Source organism: Nothobranchius furzeri, chromosome 1 (genome assembly GCF_043380555.1).
Source record: "Nothobranchius furzeri strain GRZ-AD chromosome 1, NfurGRZ-RIMD1, whole genome shotgun sequence".
Taxonomy (NCBI): Eukaryota; Metazoa; Chordata; class Actinopteri; order Cyprinodontiformes; family Nothobranchiidae; genus Nothobranchius; species Nothobranchius furzeri.
In genome coordinates this window covers 84,234,709-84,251,015 of record NC_091741.1, presented here as the reverse complement: position 1 = coordinate 84,251,015, position 16,307 = coordinate 84,234,709, and the positions used below count along the sequence as shown (strand labels likewise).

General features: G+C 44.2%; 1 protein-coding gene across 9 annotated transcripts in view; it reads right to left on the bottom strand.

Annotated features, from left to right (window-relative positions):
• Positions 1-195: 195 nt before the first annotated feature.
• The window catches only part of dlg3 (discs, large homolog 3 (Drosophila)), a 171,636-nt gene continuing 155,524 nt past the window's right edge, over positions 196-16,307 (bottom strand). For 7 of the 9 annotated variants that reach the window (XM_070550717.1, XM_070550723.1, XM_070550732.1 and 4 more), the window contains 11 exons: positions 8,877-8,991; positions 5,810-5,986; positions 5,645-5,720; positions 5,003-5,102; positions 3,653-3,694; positions 3,487-3,537; positions 3,309-3,410; positions 3,056-3,228; positions 2,198-2,310; positions 2,027-2,118; positions 196-1,706 (listed from right to left, as the gene is read on the bottom strand). In XM_070550717.1, coding sequence (XP_070406818.1) covers positions 1,600-1,706; positions 2,027-2,118; positions 2,198-2,310; positions 3,056-3,228; positions 3,309-3,410; positions 3,487-3,537; positions 3,653-3,694; positions 5,003-5,102; positions 5,645-5,720; positions 5,810-5,986; positions 8,877-8,991 — 1,148 coding nt within the window. In that variant the 3' untranslated portion in view covers positions 196-1,599. Of the gene's footprint in view, positions 1,707-2,026; positions 2,119-2,197; positions 2,311-3,055; positions 3,229-3,308; positions 3,411-3,486; positions 3,538-3,652; positions 3,695-4,325; positions 4,372-5,002; positions 5,103-5,644; positions 5,721-5,809; positions 5,987-8,876; positions 8,992-16,307 lie in introns of all 9 variants that reach the window. The other 2 variants (XM_070550726.1, XM_015948869.3) reach the window with 1 other exon arrangement.

Below are 16,307 nucleotides of genomic sequence, written 5' to 3'. Positions count from 1 at the left end.
ACACCTTTCACTAAGTGGCAGTGCCTTCCTCCAACACCCCCCCCCAAAAATGGCCACTCAATCACAGGGGGAACTGGTATCTGGACGTTAAAATTCCTGAGCTGGTCTCTCAGCCCAGAATCACGAGGTCAACACAGTGGTTCAGTATTTGTCAACGTGTCAAAAGAATTCATAAGTTTATAGATAGACAAAGAATGAAGGTTTACTCAAATCCAACTTTAGTGTTTTTGGCAGGGGGACAATTTCAAACAGGTAATACCGACTCTTTAATCGTTAAAACATCCAATACAACTGTTGTCTTGTTCTACCCGTTTTAAGTCCACCACAGTGGTGGCAGATAGGACAGTACCATGTGACGAATCAGGAGAAAATCCTCTAGGAAGGCAGAGAGTGTAAGAGGGTCGTCTGCTGCTCTACAGGAATTAGGAGGCTCTGGCTGTCCAAATTGTAAAAAGCCTAATTATTTAATCACACAGGTAGAATGTTTAAAAAGAAGAAACCAAAAGAGCCCACCTGGGCTGGATTTTAAAATCTATTGCACTTAATGTCAGAGCTGCTGACAGCTAAAGGACACAAAATGATCTCTTCCTCATCAAATGTTGCAGCCTCCCTTCCTCACAGACAACAGGTAGTCACAAAACAGAATTTGTATTAGATGTAAGGCAGTTTGGTGTTTTGCAGAGATCCCAGTTACACTTCTCTACCCCCATCCTTTACAGAGCAGCTAAAAACCACAAATATTAAATAAAAAAATACAAGAAAAAATTAACAGCCCTCCAAATTGACAATTCTAGTTAAGTGTAAAATGTAGAGTATTCTTAATGTTGTAAAATCTCAGAATGATTTAACTTGTGATTTTATAATATAAATGTAGAGATTCACAACACGTTTCTTCCTCTGGATCTGCCTCTTGTGATGTCTTCATCAGCGCAGACAACCAAACAGCAAGCTGGTCTGAGATAAACGCATCACCAGTTGGTTAGGCTCTTCCACTTATTTCCTCAGTCAGTATAAACAAGAGTGATGACTCCATGAACAGGAACAGTACCATCAGCAGGGCTCCATTTTATCCAGTCATCAAAAAATAGACAAACAAAAAAGAAAAATAAGCCCACTAACTAAAAACAAAACGGTAGTTGATCTTCCACCTCTCATCTGGTGTCTTTAAATGTGATTTTGATGAACATTTACAAAGTGTTCCAACTTGGTATGATTGGTCTCTGTTCCCCTGCAACTTCATTTTGCAACCACAACTCCTCTCTCCTGACTTCTGCGCCACCGTCTGATCTTTAGGCAGTCTCAGTTCACAAAAGGACTTATTTGGTTTTCCTTTTGTTTTTGTTTGACTAATTTCTTTGGAATGGCAATTCCAGTCTTGAATGGATTTTGTTGAGAAATCATGCAGGGGGGTGCACAGTCACAGTAATGGCGATAAGACTTCTTTTTTCATTTAGAGAGTAACATAATGATGACACTAAAACTTGATATGAAACATATCTGTAAAAAGAGGGTGAGGAGCGGGGGCCATGTGGGTGTTGGTGGGGTGTCTGGGAGGCCAGAGGGAAGCTCTGCTTCGACACAGAGGGGACGGCAGGGAGCTCAGAGCTTCTCTGAGGAGGGAATCCAGATGTAGGGCCCAGACTGCTCCTCAATGATTTCCTTGATTTTGTTGTAGATCTCCTCTAGCGAGTCACACTGTACAATAGCTGAAAGCAAACACACACGAGAGACGAATCAGAGGCTACCCAAACAGCTAATTTAACTACACTTTAGTTATCGTTTCAGAAACTATAGTTACTTGGATCAAACTTAAGAACTTGGTTCTGTGAATTTAATTTAGAATGTCTTCATTGGAGTAGCATCCTATTTGTGATCATTTATGAGGTGGAGTTAGCTGATAAAACATACAAGTGTCAGTATTTGTCCACATGGCATTAAAAACTTTAAATCTCAATATATCATCAGTTCTTTACCCAGCTGAGAGATTATTCCTGAATGAACCACAGTAAAGCACAGTGACACCAACCTGTGAAATACTCCCCAAAGTCTTGCTCCAGCTTAACCGCCTTGTCGAATACTTTAGTGGCTTGTTCGTATGTCTGCCTCTTATTCATCTCCCTGAAAATGGTGATGACCAGTTGCTTTAACAGATACTCAGAACTGCAGACGTACGATTACAGATCAGGACACTACTCACATTAGGGCTTCAATGGATTTTGGTTTAATGAAGATAGCAATCGGATAAAGTTGTGCTTGCTGCAGCCGCTTGATGGCGTTGCCAGACACATCCAGAATGCAGTGCTTCCTTTGCTGCCAGACCAATGACAAATTACTTTGTTAGGGTGCATCACAACACATTTTTCAGGGACTACCTGGACCTTTCCACCGGACGCGTGAGCCTTGTGTATCATTTGCAAAGTGTAGTTAGCCATTAGCCATTGTTATAGTAGACGAGTGCATTTCAACCAGCTGTGAAGTGTTGCGTTTGGGATGCATCTCAGAAGAGTGGTGTTGAGTCGCTCTGCTAAAATGAGGCTTTGAGCCATTTTTCTGCCATACTTTCAGAACGCATCAAACTCTGAAAGCAGCGTAAAACATCTAGAAACTTTCAAAATAAAAACCTTGGCTTAGCAAGAAAAAAAAAGTAGGACATCGTTACCTGCGACACCTTCGTAGCCGAGGTAAACTGAACAAAATAAACCAGACCTTTTTGGATTCATGCTGTCATGTTTCTTCTTGATTGTCATATGAACTGGCTAAATCTCACGTGGTCTTACAATTTTCTCTGACATTGTGGGAACAGCTGCATGGAACACCTTTGCGTGAAACACTCCTGATAGGAACGGACGTGCCACTGAGCTCATGGGAAAATGCAGCGATTACGTTAAGCACCACTTACACACCCAGTGGAAAGGCCTGGAGATTGTGGCTTAGATGATGCTTCTAAAATGTTGTTAAACATTGGTGAAAATAGACACGTTTTTAAGATTCAGGAGACTAGCTAAAGGAACTCCTACATCAATCCAACACTATGGTGGAAGGACTGGATGCTTACCCGCTCAGCCACAGTTCTGACAGACAAAATGCTTGTCCCGTACAGGTTCTCATTAAACTGGCCAGCTTCAATAAATTTATTGTCCTGAATGTCTTTCTCCATTTGCTCCCTTGAGCCCACGAAGTGGTAGTCCTGGCCATCGATCTCGTTCTCTCGCCTTGGACGGGTTGTATCTGAGAAGGGCAGAGAAGGCAGGTTTATTGTGTGACTGCTCTTCCGTTAGTGCACCATGAGGAGGAGGCGTTGCACTTACGGGGTACACAGGAGCCAAACTTGTGGGGAAACTCGGAGATGAGGTCATCATTTACTCTGTCCTTCATTGGGCCCAAAATGATCACAGGCCGTGTGTAGTGGACTAGAGGGGGGGTGGCAGTTAGAATACGTGTAAGCAGGAAAAAGTGATTTAATGGAGAACAGATGGTTCTACTCACTTTCCTGTCTAATGACTGGCTCATAGGAAAGGATTGTATCCTCCTGGCCCTCTGGAAGAGGACAAAAACATTAATGTTTCACTTTGGGAATTCACACAAAATAGTAACCCACTCATTTATTTCACACCTTTAAAATAATTTACTGGTATTCATGAAACAAACTCACTTGAACTACTTTCACTGTCACTTGTGTTGGACGTCAGGCATTCTGTAAAGGAGAGAGGGAGAACTTTGGACCATTAAAAGACATTTAGAATAATGTTATATGGGTTAAATAAATGTTTACCTGTCTGCACAGTCAGAGAAAAAAAACATTCAACAATGGGGTTGTTTGAAAAAAAAAAAAGGAATTATAGAAAAGCAGAAGTCTTGCTTGGTGCAGCATCACTATTGAAATATTAGGAAGTGGTTTTAGGTGCAAGCAATAGGAAATTAAGTGTTTCCTGTGACAGTATCCCAAACGACCCAGAATTCCCTGGGCAAATGTTTCCTATTGCCAGATCTGGGACTGTAGCGATAGATCTCACAGAGGAAAACCAAAGAAAACATCCAAGTGCCACCGTGTTCGCCGGAGTGCGGCAGGAGCGCGCCAACTCGGAGGAACTCCACTTAGAAATGTTGCCGTAGTCTCACTGCAACCCCGGGAGAAGGTGGGAATAAGTGTCCTCCCTTTCCCCTTCTATATGAACGCCTCTCTTGTATGTACTGTGGATCTGACGTGTGTGTGTGTGTGTGTCACTCTAAATGTGTGTGGTTTTTTGCATGCCCTGCCGGGCCCTGCAGTGACAAAGCATTTTCTCTGGGGACAGCTGCTTGACACAGTATAACCACACACTTACTCAAACTCTTTGATCCATAAAAGTCATCGCTTAACCCTGGGAAGTCCTAGGTGTCCCGACAGGTGAGAGCAGAAACCAAGAGAAGAAAGCAGACAGGAAGAAGAGGTTAGTGAGAATTGGGGAAAGAGAAGAAGAGGAGTGAGCCCACTGACGTACGGTGCTGTCATACTCATCAAGTCGGAGCTCCACTTTGTTCATAGTAAGCCTCTGCCTTACAATTACACAAGCCCGATCCCATTAAAATGGGATTTGACTTGTTAAGTGTTAAAGCTCCAGTCCAGTAATACCATTCTCCTTGTTGTGGGTCAGCGACCGACCAGAGAACTGATCAGGATTAAACGAGGCCTGCGTGTTAATGCAGCCACAAACTTGCTAAAGCAGCAGGCAGCACACACGCAGCTTCACACTCCTCTGGACGATGTGCCGGCGCCCCCTCCCCACCCAGAGAGGAACCCCACATCTTCAGCCCGACAACGCTGGCTCTCGCGCGTGTGGGGGGAAATCTCTCTGGGATGGTGAGAAAGGGATGAGTGGTGCCATCACACAAACCATCCCCGGAGGTGAGTGGAAAGATGAAAGATGAGAGACAGAACTGAAGCATGACGGGGAAGGACGTGGGAGGGGGTAAAAAAGGTAACACCCACCACCCCACACTCGATCACACAGTTGATACTCACGTTCAGACTCCACCAACTCCTGCACAATATTCTCCTTGCTCTTGTAAAACGGGAACTTGCGTGAGAGGTTGAAGCTTTTTTTGCGCTTTACTCTGACTGTCTGCTTGTTGATGTGTGGGTGAGAGGGGGGAGGGGGGCAATGAGAGGGTGAAAACAAAAAAAGACTAGATTTCAATGAAAATACTCAACATGCAAACAAATAAAACCAAAACAAATGAAATGTAAACAATATACATCGAATAATGAGAATGAGAAGCAGGCAATGGGTGACACTGAATGGCACATCAATGTGAAGGAGTTTGTTGACCAAATTAAACATCATTTCAACAAACAGAATCTCCTGCATAATAAATATTTAACACAAACTTCGCATTACAGCTAACTGGTGTGTAAACATGACATCTGACAGCCTCTGACAGTTGCTGGCTTTCTCTCAGTTAACTGGAGCTGAGAGGGACACAAAGACTTAGGTTCTCTGTGCTGTAACCTATACAGTAAAAGGAGTGCTCGCTCCAGTGAGCAGGTGCTGGTCTCTTCCCCACATTCTGGAGGAAGTAGGCTATCTCCCTGGGAGCCCTGCAGCAGCTTTGAGGACCGCCGCTCAGCCACCAGGGCGAGGAGCAGCTGGCCCTCCACACTTACCCTATTAGACTCAATCATGCCTGTCCTGCCGTGGAACTTCACCGTTTTTAATCTGGCACGCTCCTTCTTTTCCACTCTAGAAAAAAAAATATTTGTGTGTTTTAAGTCGTCACTGGAGCTTTGTCTCACTGTGAACAGGTCAGGATTGGGGGACTGCGGTGGTACCTTTTCTTGCTGGGAATGACCCCAATCTGCTCACTCTCTCCATGAGGTGTGACGAGCCTGGCCTGCCACCACTCGTCATCAGAAGCATTAATCACATGAAGGATGTTCCCATAGGTGAAACTCAATCCTTGGCTGGGCAGGCAGCTGTCTCTTGTTCGGTCGTACTCAAACAGAGCTCTACAAAAATCAAAAGGCGTTGGTTACCGTCTACCCCACTTACCCCGTAGACATTCACATACACATAAGTTAAGACCACTGTACCATGTGCCCAAAGCTGCCATAACAGGGTGGTTTATGAACATTCAACTCTTACGTAATTGGGTGGTTTGTTGTTTTATTAAATCACACTGCTCGTATGCTCTCGAATACAAAACTTAGACAATAATTGAAGGTTTCTTGATGCAGATGGTAAAACATGCCATTCACAGTTTTCTATCTGAAATTTTCTTCAGCTGTTGCCTCACAACCTCCTCTACAGACACCCACTATTTGCAGTCTGGGTATCCAGTTGGACAAGTAGGCCAACAGTGATCTCTAAAAGGCATGAATACCTGCTTTGCAGGTTTTTTTACTTTCCTCGGCCTACAAGTCAACGTCTACAGGCCTCACAGCTCAGGCCGTAGCCTTAGCTTCATGAGATTTTAAACGATAATGTTTAACTGGAACTGCTGCAGACAAGACAAACAGTGGTGACACCATCATGGTGCAATTCAGAGGAAGCTCGTCAGCCTCTGTTGTTGCCAAGTAAACAGGCTGACCATCAACATGGGCTGACGAGTGAAAGCCCCCATGCTAACTGTGTTGCAGCACCTTGACATTCTTGTGTTACAAAGAGCTAAAACACACGTGACCGTTACAAAGAGCACCCTACATGCCTCCACATTCCTGAGGCTGGGGAAGATACAGCGTCTCCTGCTTCAGTGCTAACTCCACAGTTTTCCTAACACAACCGCAGACATAAGGCTGATTCATGCTTCTGCGTCAGTGCGGGGACACGCAACGCCATTATCTGTCCTTGCATAGGGCCCCAGCAGGCACGCAAATATGTACGGAGTCGAGCCCACTTTTTTTAAACATCCGTCGAACGAGACAGAGAATGCAAGCTCATGACTGGTCAGGGCACCGCTGTCATCTACGCCGCCGCCATTGCGCCTTCAAAAACATAAAGAGAGCCGAGGATAACTAGCGGCAGACACGGAGAAGCTTGAAGAACACCTCACGAAAAAAACTCTAAAAATGTCAACGTTGAATTCCCCGTGACTGGATGAGTGAAAAGATACGCAGCAAGCGTTTTATTTGTTAACGGAAATGACAGGAAACGTGGGTTTAGAGGTGGGGAGCGCATGATGAGGTGGAGGAGAATGAGAGACAAATTTGTCCGTGTTGTAAGTCTCTTATATACACAAAAACACAATATAAACACACCATCCTGGACCGATACATGACAGGATACCACAGAACAGCGCAACGCCCTTTGTTGTCCTGCCGAGGAATTGCTTTGCAACACTCTCCAGAAGACAGAGAAGTATGGGAGCAAAACGCTTCCGTCAATCCGTGCGTGTCTGTCCCTTGCGGAGCAGACGGAGAAGCATAAACCAGGCTTTAGTCACCTGCACAGAAGCAGGGCTGGCTCTGTGTCTCATAGGAGACAGGTGTGAGTCAGACTGGTCAGCACTCCTCTGACACGAACAGGTCTCCAACACCACAGCCAGGGTATCTGCAGGTTTAAGGGAGCCAGATTTAAGACTTTTAAAGACCTTTTTTAAGGCCACTTTGACCAAATTTAAGCAATATTTTAAATTACATTTAAGCTATAATTTCCAGCTATTGCCTGGAACCGGTGCTAACCACGTTGCCAACGTGGGATTAGCCATCCAGTTACCATTAAACTTGCACTGCCCCATGGTGCAAGCTCCCGCTAGCTTAACCAGCTAATGTGCTCATCTAAAAATAGCCCCCTTTCACAACCAACTGAATGTGTATTGTTCCGCTTACGCCAAGATCGTACACAAAAAATGCTGAACATTAACTAGAAATTCACTAAATTTTTATAGAAATAAAATAATCTTGTTTATTGGGTCTTTGGTTATTTAAGACCTTCGGAAACTCTATTTAAGGATTATTTGGGGGCAGCAGTAGCTCAGGTGGTAGAGCGGGTTGCCTCATGATCGGACGGTCATGGGTTCGATTCCAGCTCCCGCCAGGGGTATCCTGCTGTTGTGTCCTTGGGCAAGCCACTTCATCCAACTTGCCTGTGTTAGTGGTGGTCAGAGGGGCCGACGGCGCCAAATGGCAGCCTCGCCTCTGTCAGACCTCCCCAGGGCGGCTGTGGCTACAAGTAGCTTACCATCACTAGCAGTGTGTGAATGTGAGAGTGTGTGAAAGCGTCTTTGGGTGTCTGGAAAAGCGCTATATAAGTTCAATGCGTTACTATTATTATGATTTGTCATTTTTAAGGATTTTTAAGGCCTTAAATTTGGAAAAGCAAATTTAAGACTTTTTAAGGACCCGCGGATACCCTGCACAGCATAACACCTAGGTATTTTTACAACTCTGCAATTCTACTCAATCTAGAAAGTTGTTTTGAGCAGAGAGGAAGTGGAACGCAGGAAAGCACTATGACTATGAAAGTTACATCATGCAGTCCTTTCACCTTGAGCCTCCACTGTAATGCTGTGTCTGCGTTAGCAGGGGGTTGCCACCTGTTTTAATTTCTAAATGAACCTCAATCCAGTTTGGCAAGTGGCCTAAAGCCTCATAACAAGTCACCTCCACAAGCCCCCTCTGCCAATCTGCACTGAGCAAAGTCAAGACAATGTCACGCCAGGCGGCAAAACAACACATAATATCTGTTGAGCTTTTACATGATGAACGGTGTCAAAACAATGTCCCAAACAGCACAGAATACATCAAGCTCTCCTGTGTGTGTGGCTGGTTTTAGAAAAACATGCACTTGGGCTTCTTTCTCCCCCACAGACAGGCTGAAGGTTGTTATGCCACGCGTGGTTGTTTTACCAGCAGATCTTAAGAGGTTGATGTATGTAGGTTCCTGCACACAAAGCTTTACCTGACATAGAGGGAGCGCTTCTCACTAGTGCGCAGGGAGCCCGACCCTGAGCTCATGCTGCTGTTCATCATCTGCTCCCTCAGGTCGTGGATCTTTGACTCAAAGCGACTGTACTCTGTTGGGAGAAAGGGAGGAAAAAAAAACACGTCAAAAATCACCCAAAAATGTGGGCGTTTACATGCAAATTCTTCACCGATGCACGTTTAAAGCTCCTGCTTTACTGGAAAACGATGCGAGATCAGAGCTCGAGTTAGCTCAGCAGCAAGCCGGGGTGAATAGAAAGAGGGTTGGGCCAATCCTTAAGCTGATTAATGACCCCAGGTACAGATGGTTTATCACAGATCTGCCTTACACATCCAGTAATGTCTCATGTCAGGTAATTAATTAAACAAATTAAGTTCAACACTGGCTCTTTAGTGAGGTTTAAAAAAAAAAAAGCAAAGGCCTCCAACAAGTTCAAATGCAAGCCCATTAGTCATAGGTGTGTAAATCCAGTCGCAGCTTGGCAGCGCGGGATGATGTATGAATCCAGCTGGACCTGCTCATTAGGAATGCTCTCATTAGCCTGCTGAGCACAGCGTGCTCTGAGCCCAGGCTGCAGGAACACACAAGGCCTTCGCACCACAGCACACCGCTGGATAAGCAGCCTGGCAGAGGAAGCCAGAAAAAAATGGGTGGCTCAGGTGATCATAGAAGATGCAACAGGACAGTAAAAACAAACAAAAAATAAATAACATATGCAACCTATTTTGTTGTCTAAATCTTGTGTTCTACGCTGCAGCTGAAAGTGCTAAGTGTTTTCTTTAGCACAGCTGGTGTGCCCAGAGAGTTGGCTCTAATAAATAAATCATTAACACATTATATGTCTGTTACAATATAACACATTCATGTCTGAATACAATCAATCCAACAAGACAACACAGATTTCCTCTTCATCGTTGACACCCGTGTCTGCAGGAGTTGACTCCTCCTACCTTCAGTGGGCAACACCTATGGTATCATGAACATGAAAAGATCAAAGTCCATGATCCATCAGGGCAACCACGGTCTGCTCAGACGATTAGGCTGAGGTTAGCTCCAGGGAAACACGGAGCAGGTGCAAAAACAGACTCCAGATCACTCCCCGATGAAACCTACAGGGATTTCTGAGTAAACAGAGTGGGCCCCGTGTCGGTTCTCCACCCTCCTCCCTGCTCAAAGGGTTAACAATACAACAAAGTGACGCTGCAAGGTGAGGTAACCAGACACGGCCTGACTGGCTGTAACCACGAGCAACAATCCAGCACTTCTAGAACAAGGAGAGCGTACGAGGAAACAAGACATTCACACGGCTCCACTTGGCTTTCAGGTGGAGGAGAGACAAGAGGATGGAGGCAGCAGCAGCTGCTGGGGAGAGGAGGAACTGAAGGACAAGACAAAACATAGCTAAATACAGAAAGCCTCCTTAATGCCCTGCTTCACAACACCACCAACCTGAAGAGCTGCCTGAGAGCTTTGTCAGCAGGAAAAGTGCGGGTGCCGTTACTGCTTATTAAGGCTCCTGACGTCCAAATGACTCATCTTAATTGTGGAAATTCAGGAGGAGTAGAAATAAGAATCAGAATAAGGCTCTGTAAAGACTGACAGGGGATCGCAAGATAAACCACTGCCATGCCTTTCTGATAAAGGTGACAGACTAGTTTGTACAGCGCTTTACATTAAATAGAAGTCTTAACAGTTAAATATGTAAATCAAGGTTTATACAGCTGTAAGAGTAAAGAGCCGTTCCTGTGGTGACAGTAACAGTCTGTAACAGAGCCACAGGAAGAAGACAACTACTACTGCACCGTCAGCTCCATGTGATGTGACAGATGTCAAACACGTGCACCACAGTAATGCTAATAAATCTTTGGCAAGCATGTCTAAGCAATGTGGAAAAGTATAAAAACACACATTAGAGATAAACACAGTGGAAACATCTGTGCTTTCAGTCAGAGGTTACCCCTGGGGCCGTTACCATGGAGCAGGATCAGTGGGGCAACTACAACAAACTGGTTTGGGTTTTACTTCTGAAAAACTAAATTGAAAGACTGAATCACAGACAAATCACTCATTTACAGCATTTAATTTGACCTTTGTACTCTTTTTTTTATGTTTTCATTCAGTGCTCAACACCAAAGTAAAAGTGAAACTTTATTAAATCACAAGACCCAAACCTGTAAAATAAATTATTTACCGAATCAAACCAAGACATTCACAAATTCTGCATGCTTTCATGATGTGGCAGTTACACAGCTTAATCTATTAAACCATTCACACAGCTAGCCTGCTTTCTTTAATACATTTGTTGCTTAGTAGCCCTTTTCAGAAGACACACTCCCTGTCACCTACTGGTTGTGCAGCACCAGGCTAAAGACCAAAGGTGACAGATCATCTGCTGCTGTGGCCCCCAGACTCTGGACCTCTCTCGCCCTAAGCCTGAGATCAGTGGACTCAGTGGTCTCCTTTAAAAAGCAGCTGAAAACTCACTTGTTCAGGCTGGCTTTGGTGTGACCTTCATCATCATCTCCTTATTCTGCTCTTCTTAATCTGCCTTTCTAAGATCCACTGAGTGATTTCCCTCATTCATATTCATTTCCCCTCCTTTCCTTACATTTTTAATCACGTTTTTTTCCATGTTTTCTGATGTTAAAGAAAATTTTAACTCATTCACTTGCATTCTTTTATTGTGTGGGCATCGGAACGAGCCCCCGCACTGTGGGAACAAACATCTCAGCTCTGAAGCTGATCTTTATCCGCATATGTCACACGTCACATGATCAGGAAGCAGAAAATGTATGTGTTGGGAGATCGTTTTGGGCCGCTGCTGTAAAAAAAAAAGTGAGGCGCGAACCGGAAAAGCTTCTGCCGATCACAATTCAACAACGGATTATGAAAGGATGGATAAAGCTCGAAATGCGTGGATTCTTCCTGATGTAAGAGGTGAGTCTCCGCTTTGTTTTGGCGTTCTGTGACTCTTTAAAAAAAATGGTGAAAATGGTGAGAAACGCTGGCAACAAAGGGCTTTACCGATCAGGAAATGGCTGGCAGTGAATGAGTTAATCATTAAAAAAAAATCTCATCCATATTTACATTTTTTTTTGTGAAGCTTCTCGAGATTTGAGAGGCGCTATATAAAAGATAATTTCTCTGTTATGTTTTACAGATTCTGTTCATAACTTCTATGGACAGAATTTCTAGAAACAGCGAAGGTGTTTAGGGGATCTGTTTCAGTGGTCTGAGGACAGAGTCTCTGATTTTTGTAAAAGATGTGGTCCTGTTGGCTTCATCAAAACGTGATCTCTGGCTTTTGCTGTAGCAGTTTGCAGCTGTGTGACGCAGACGGGTTGAGAAGCAACATTTTTTAATCCGAGACCATGTTCTTGAGTCGGAAAAGAGTAGAATGCCTTCTCTGGGTCAGGGATGAGGTCCTGTCCCAAATGAAGGTGTGATGCGGGTGTTGTACCGGTCTGTCATGGTGTAGAGAGAGCTGAGCCAGAAGGCAAAGCTCTGGATTTACCGGTCGATCTACGTTCCTACCCTCACCTATGGTCACAAGCTTTGGGTAGTGACCAAAAGAACGAGACCGCGGGTACAAGCGACCAAAATGAGTTTCCTCTGCAAGGTGTCAGGGCTCTTTTTTAGAGATAGGCTGGGAAACTCCACATCAAGAGGAGCCAGTTGAGGTGGCTCAGGCATCTGGTTAAGATTCCTCCTGGACGCACCCCTGGTGAGGTTTTTTGGGCAGGTCTAACCAGAGAACTAAAGGAATGCCCAGGACACGCTGGAGGGACCGTGTTTCTTGGTTGGCCAGGGAACGCCTTGGGATTGCCCCGGAAGAGCTGGCCCTAGTGGATGGGGAGAGGGAAGTCTGGGCCTCTCGACTTAAGCCTAATTATTTATACTTATACGAGTTTACATGACCCAATATTCGGGTTAGAAAAGGGTTACCCTAGGGGTAATAACCCGGTTTTTGCATGTGTTTACATGGCTTAGCAGAACCGAGTTATTGCAATTAACTGGGTTTTGAACATGTTATTGGCTGCATGTAAACACAGTAACTGTTTTAATATATTTCAGAGAATTTTGAACACCAGCAAATTTGTTCCTCCTTCCTCTCCACGCAATCGGCACCTCTAAACCCACGTTTCTCATATTTTCCATCCACGAATAAAACGCTCGCTGCATATCTTTGTACCCCTTTAGAAACGGGTGAATAAGTGTTCATAATTTCTGAAGCAGCAAAGACGGTGCTGTTGACAAATTTACAGGAAGCAGTGTCCTGATCACTCACAAGCTTTCGACAGATAGTTGAAATGTGAGGCCTGTCTTCGTCTTCCTCTGCAAACTGGTCAAGGGCTCTTGCGGTGACGCATAACGGCGTTGCGTGTGTCCACCCTGATGCTGACGGAGAAGTATAAATTTGGCTAAATGCTGTTGCCCTAACTGGTGCTTTTCCTTGCCAGGATCACTCTGAACATTTGCTTCTGCAGACCACATCTCATAGACCACTTGTAATGAGAATCAATGTCTAGCTGGTCTTTTTAGAAGACATTCTGACTGATAGGCAAGGCACAGATGCATTAAGGAGGGTTACATTCCACTCTTGCAGCTGTGCAACCAGCTGGGTCTGTAAAGATTTGCTTACAAGCAGAACTTTCTCTGAAGGAATGCAGCCATTTTAATTTACCTGTGCTCTCCCTACTCTTTGAAACCAATGTCTACTGTAAAAGGTCTATACCGACTTTATTGAGTGGTCATGCCTGTATAATCAAAACGGCTTCCATATACATATCAGAATGAAATTATTTCATCATAAGAAATCCTGAAAAATGGCCATTCAGACCCCCAAACCACCCAGTCAGATATATCTAATAAGTCGAGGCAACATTCTCAACTCCTGGCTAGATTTTTGGTTAATTGTGATATTTTACAGTTGTGTTTATCTGAGTTGGTTACATGATTCCAGCTGAAAATAAAGTACAAACATGACCAACTCCTTAAAGGTGTGGAACACTGACATTTTTTATAACTATTTCTAATTATAATCGGTCACTCTGAGATTTTCATGCGAGCTGAACATGAAAATAGTCTCAGACACCCATCTCCTGCATTAGCTTTTGATAGAAAATAGACGGTGAAACTCTGAGAACATTAACAGACTCCTTATCTTGACTCACAACAGGGAAGGCTGTTAACCCTCCCACTGTCCTAATGGGTGTGATCCTGCTAGAAAAGTTGACCATTGAGCAGGGTTGATGGTTTATCCCTTGGGTTCATGTGGCAGGAGTGAGGAGTGAGCACCACCTCACCCCTGCCACATGAACCTCAAAGGATAAACCATCAATCCTGCTCAATGGTTAACTTTCCTCGCACGCTCACCTATAAAGACAGTGGGAGGATTAAGCGTCCAGGAAACAGCAGAGAACATCTCAACTAGTAGAAGCTAATCGTTAGCATTAGCAACTCCACCGCATGGCAGAACTCCTCCAGGCTTGTGTTATTGGTGGAGATGAAACATCCATGTCGCAGAGCAAACAGAGTTAGTGGTAGAGTCACGTTGCTGTCATCCAATCAGAAGCGAGCTGTCCAAATATCAGAAAATAAGACTAAATCCTGCCATCTGAATCTCCCCTCATGTGGCTCACCTCTAGTTCCTGAAACAGGTGCATCGGAGCTTCTGCACCCCCACCCCCTGTTCGACTTACAGGGCAAAAATTTCGAGAGACCACAGTAGATGTATCGATTAAACGTGGTCGACGGCTAAATGATGAATGCTGTATTCACATTGCTGTCTCTCGTGTGACAAATATAGTCAATTTAGATAAAAAATATATTAAAGCATGAGTGTTTCTTCATTTTCCCCCAAGCCTCATTCAACAAATGGCCAAATACGCAGAAAATATTACAACTCAGCTATAGCACATGTGACTGATAGAGAAGACTATCAACAAACATTTATGTAATCTTCATTACATTCAGAAACATACGTAGGTACAAATAAAACCATTTAGCAACGATTACTCCCATCAGCCATGGGAGAACTTGTGAGCTGTCTAGACTTTTTCCTGACCAGTTCAGCTCCTAGTGGTGATCAATCCCACATGAGTAATGCATTAAACAAGCACACCTTTGAAGTGCTGCAAACGTGGGTCTCTTCAACAATAAAGGTAAAATCTAGGTTGTTTAAATCAATGAATGCTCCAGAGGGAGCATGTATTTTTAGGAGTGACCCGCAGGAGTAAAAGACAGCTAAAAGAAACTGGGACTATCCTGTATCTCACTCCCACTCTGTGTCCTCATTAAAGTGTGCGGACACTTTTTAAAATAATTTTATTTGGAGGGGCATCTCTTTTTATCAACTTGAGCAACACACTGAGCATGTGCTTGTAATGTGAGAAAGTGTTTTATTCTCAAGGACCGTCAAACGAGCAAATGCAAACACCTAGACACTGATAATATTAGCACATTGCAGATGGTGCATGTAAAACTTGGCTAAAATGTTTCAAAGGTCTCAAATTCAACACTGTTGTGAGTTTAATTGTGTGTGGAGTGTAACATTTCCTCTAAAGCCCTCCTTTCATTTCCCATCACACGCAAAGATTTCAATCCAATTACACTCTGATAGTATGCACAAATACACCCCTCACTGTCATTCCTGGATGGGAGTTAAAGAGCTGATGACTCTCCAGAAAGCCACAGAGAAAGAGAGACAGGCCTCCCGCTGAAGCCGTTTATGCTATTGTGGCTTCTTGTCGTTTTCAGAGCTGGCCTTTGATCAAAGGTCTATTGATGCCCAGGCCTCGGCCTCTGAGAAAACTCCAGGCAGTTTAGCCTGGCATGCACTCATCCTCCACCCTCCTCCGACTGACTCGTCCAGCTCATTTGGGGGGCCTCCTCCTGCTCCTAACTCTAACGAACATGCCCGCTGATTACTGGCTTCAGATCTCAGGTCACCAGAGGGGATGCAGGAAGTCAATCATTTGCGAGTACTTGACTTGTGAGTTTAGTAGTCAAAGACCATACAGTGACTGATAAGTGTCTTTCACTGAGTGACAACAGAGGCAGAGGGCTGAAAGTGAGATTTGTTGTCGAAAACAAAAGATTCCCTGTAACTAACCTCATAATTATTCAAGATTCTGCTTGAATAATTTGGCGTGCTAGATGACATGAACTCACCAGGGCCAAGTATGACAACTTCCCATCTGCCTTTAGAGGCTGGATCATAACCCTGATTGCATTAACCTGTTTTTAGCACGAGCCCTATCCAATTCAAATATCGTGTTTCACATCTTTTTCCAGAGTCCTTGAATCATCATTGTACATTTTAAGGATCGTGCTACTTAATGAGAAAGAGGTATGGATTGAGAACATGCTGTAACTTATGCCTCTTCACATTCCTGTCATAGTCCA